Here is a 2762-nt window from a genome sequence, read left to right as displayed (position 1 = left end):
TGCTGAAGTAAGAGTGTTCGACTTTCTTCTCCTGCCTTCTTCTGTGATCCAGAATGAACGTAACCTTCCCCAACACTGTTTATACATAACACCCCCCCAAAAAATTATAAACTACAGTAGCTATTTGCGTTAGATACATGGGCTCAAGTTTATTTATACACATAACAGTATATGTAATAGAGCTGTAATCATTTAATATGTAACTGTATGGTTAAATCCATATATGTGCTCTCCTCGCTTCTGTATCCTTAGCTTTGAACAGTCATGTTGCTAATCGAGGAGGGGTGAGAATAATGATCCTGTTTCTTCAGACAGTCCCTAATCTTGAACACACACTTCCGGCTTCAAACTCATGTCCCCTGGGAACCGGGAACCTTCTGCCCCAACCTTCTGTCCACATTTAGCCCATTGACAAATGAACATAAAAGTTTTTAATATACAAATCAAATAAATTCACAGAAGCCAAAAAATAGATATTTTGATAAGAGCATAAACAGGTGAAATTTAGTTAAATTAAAGGTCAAGATAAAAATGAATGGTGTTTACCCTATACTTGAACAGACAGGCGAATAGAAAGAACTACATTATACATGTTGACCCTGAACCCAATTGAAGCAATTAAATTATATATATATTTTTTTAATATGTATAATCCCTAAGTACATAATCAATAGTAAAACATACTTAATGGCCACTACACTTAATCTACTCAACAGCCTCTCAAATGTGACTTTTAGTGTGTGTGTTTTTTAAACTAGGTCTACAAAGACACAAAACAGATCTGTTTCCCTAATAAAACAAAGAATTTCTCAGTGTCTATGTAAGTCATTACGGTTCACTCTTTAAGGCAATTCAATCTAAAAATTCACTTCTAAATAAGCTTTTATAGTCATCTGAAGAAAAACATCCGGAAAAATGTCAAAGTCGCTCTGTAATCCAAAATGTCCTGATAAAATCCTAACGCTCTAGCCATTTCCTCATGAAAATCTGAATCATGACAAAAAAATTCCAGCATGCTCCAATACAGGATTAAGCGGATTTATGAAGGAAGATTTATGGTCTGTCAAGAAGTTCTTCTACCATGGCCTCCACATAAACTTAGAGTGTGTGATGATGGAGGAGTTCAGGCTGTCCTCAGCTGATGCTGAGCTCGCTTCGGTCTCGGTCTCCTCCAGGTCAGAGCACAGATCCTCACTGGACGGGGACGGGGACGATGCTGAGGATAGGTCGGACACTCCTCCTGGACTTAGTGCCTCTCCAGCTGGCCATGATCCACTGGAGGGGGAAGGCTCTGATATGAGATCCATGATCATCTCCTGAAGGTGATCCTCGTTTAATGGCATGCACTCCAGCAGGTGGTTGAGCAGCTCTGCAGCCACCATGGCGTCGATCCCGGGGCATGTGGACACAAAAGTGTGCACCTCGTGCATGCACTGGATGTAACCTGCTGCAAATCTCTCACTGGCCTCTTGGTTCACAGCTTCAGCCTCTGGAAGTCCAGACACACAAGCTTTAAATAACTCAACCAATTGTATGTCTTTTTTGTTTCCTTTTTTTAATGATCTCAACTGTAGCACTTTGAGATGTTTACATTTGGAGGTGTTCCAAATGTAAAGTGCAATACAAATACATTATTATTATTATTATTATTATTATTATTATTATATTGCAGATATTGCATACCATGAGAACGGTTCTGTAGGATGTTCTCAACTCGTTTCACTGTTAGTTCAAGCACCTCTGCGTTCTCCATTTTTGCCTGTAACTGAAGGAAAAGTTAGATATATATCTTTAATACTGCCTGTCGGTGATAGAGACAGTAAAGAGGAAATAAACTCACATCATTATCTGTGAGCAAAGTCCTAAGATCCTGCAGACTTTCATTAATGCGCGCTCGCCTCTTTTTCTCCACTATAGGTTTTCGAGTCTAAAGAGAAAACATTGCAACACGCGCTGTGTTTAAGCATACCACAGACTTCCGTTTCCTTTTTTTTGGCATTTAATGACAACGCAAAATTGTCTTACCTTTCTATCACCTTTAGCGGCGTAAAACGCGTCATCCTCCACACCGAACTCGTTTCTGAGTCTAGCCGCAGGGGCCATTCCGAACCGTCCTGAACCGCGCGCTCCGTGAAATAAAGCAGCGCAAAGACGCAATATTTGATCTTTCTTTATTGTGCGTGGTGTGCAAAGCAAACTGGGTTATTTATCGACGTGAAGCTAGAGTGAGGGTTTTATATGAGCTAATTTGCATGTGAATGAAACATTCGCGTGCTCGCTCCAGCCAATCGGCGCGCGCGCCTTTGTCTCTGTCTCCGAGAGCGCACATAAGCGAAGCTGCGAGTTCAGTCCTTTTTGTTTATAAAACAGGTTAGGCTATACTTTCTCTTATGACGCCCTTATGAGTCTTGTTATCATGACTGTGAAATACAATTACTCTATATGTATCCAATAGTATTGCACACACCACTTTTTAGTTTGTTTTTACAGTATTTTTCTTTTATGTATGTAATTATTATGCATTTTTTAAACACACACCTAATTTTCCTTTTTACATACACATACTCTTATTTTTATTTTTTTACCTGAAATGTTTTTTTTCCCCCCAGTATTTTATGGTTATTTATTTTTTGTTCTCAGAGTTTCCTTCAAATACACTGTACATAATAATAGACTAAAACAAAAAAAAATACTTCAGATAAAAAGGTTTTTAAGATCATGGGAAATCTGTTCAAAATTGAGATGTGCTCGCAGAGGTCGAG

The 2762-nt window shown here is 38.9% G+C and overlaps 1 protein-coding gene across 2 annotated transcripts; it reads right to left on the bottom strand.

Annotated features, from left to right (window-relative positions):
- her13 (hairy-related 13) lies at window positions 1-2235 on the bottom strand. 2 transcript variants are annotated; one of them, XM_067451561.1, is made up of 4 exons: window positions 2026-2235; window positions 1841-1927; window positions 1684-1765; window positions 1-1489 (listed from the first exon to the last, which is right to left on the bottom strand). In XM_067451561.1, the coding sequence occupies exons 1-4, from the start codon at window positions 2101-2103 to the stop codon at window positions 1077-1079; spliced, it is 660 nt and encodes a 219-aa protein (XP_067307662.1). In that variant the 5' UTR covers window positions 2104-2235; the 3' UTR covers window positions 1-1076. The 2 variants fall into 2 exon arrangements, with proteins under 2 accessions (XP_067307662.1, XP_067307665.1); XM_067451564.1 differs by having other exon boundaries at window positions 1684-1759.
- Between the last annotated feature and the right edge of the window lie 527 nt (window positions 2236-2762).

Source organism: Pseudorasbora parva, chromosome 8 (genome assembly GCF_024679245.1).
Source record: "Pseudorasbora parva isolate DD20220531a chromosome 8, ASM2467924v1, whole genome shotgun sequence".
Lineage (NCBI taxonomy): Eukaryota > Metazoa > Chordata > Actinopteri > Cypriniformes > Gobionidae > Pseudorasbora > Pseudorasbora parva.
This window is presented reverse-complemented; position numbering and strand designations above follow the sequence as displayed.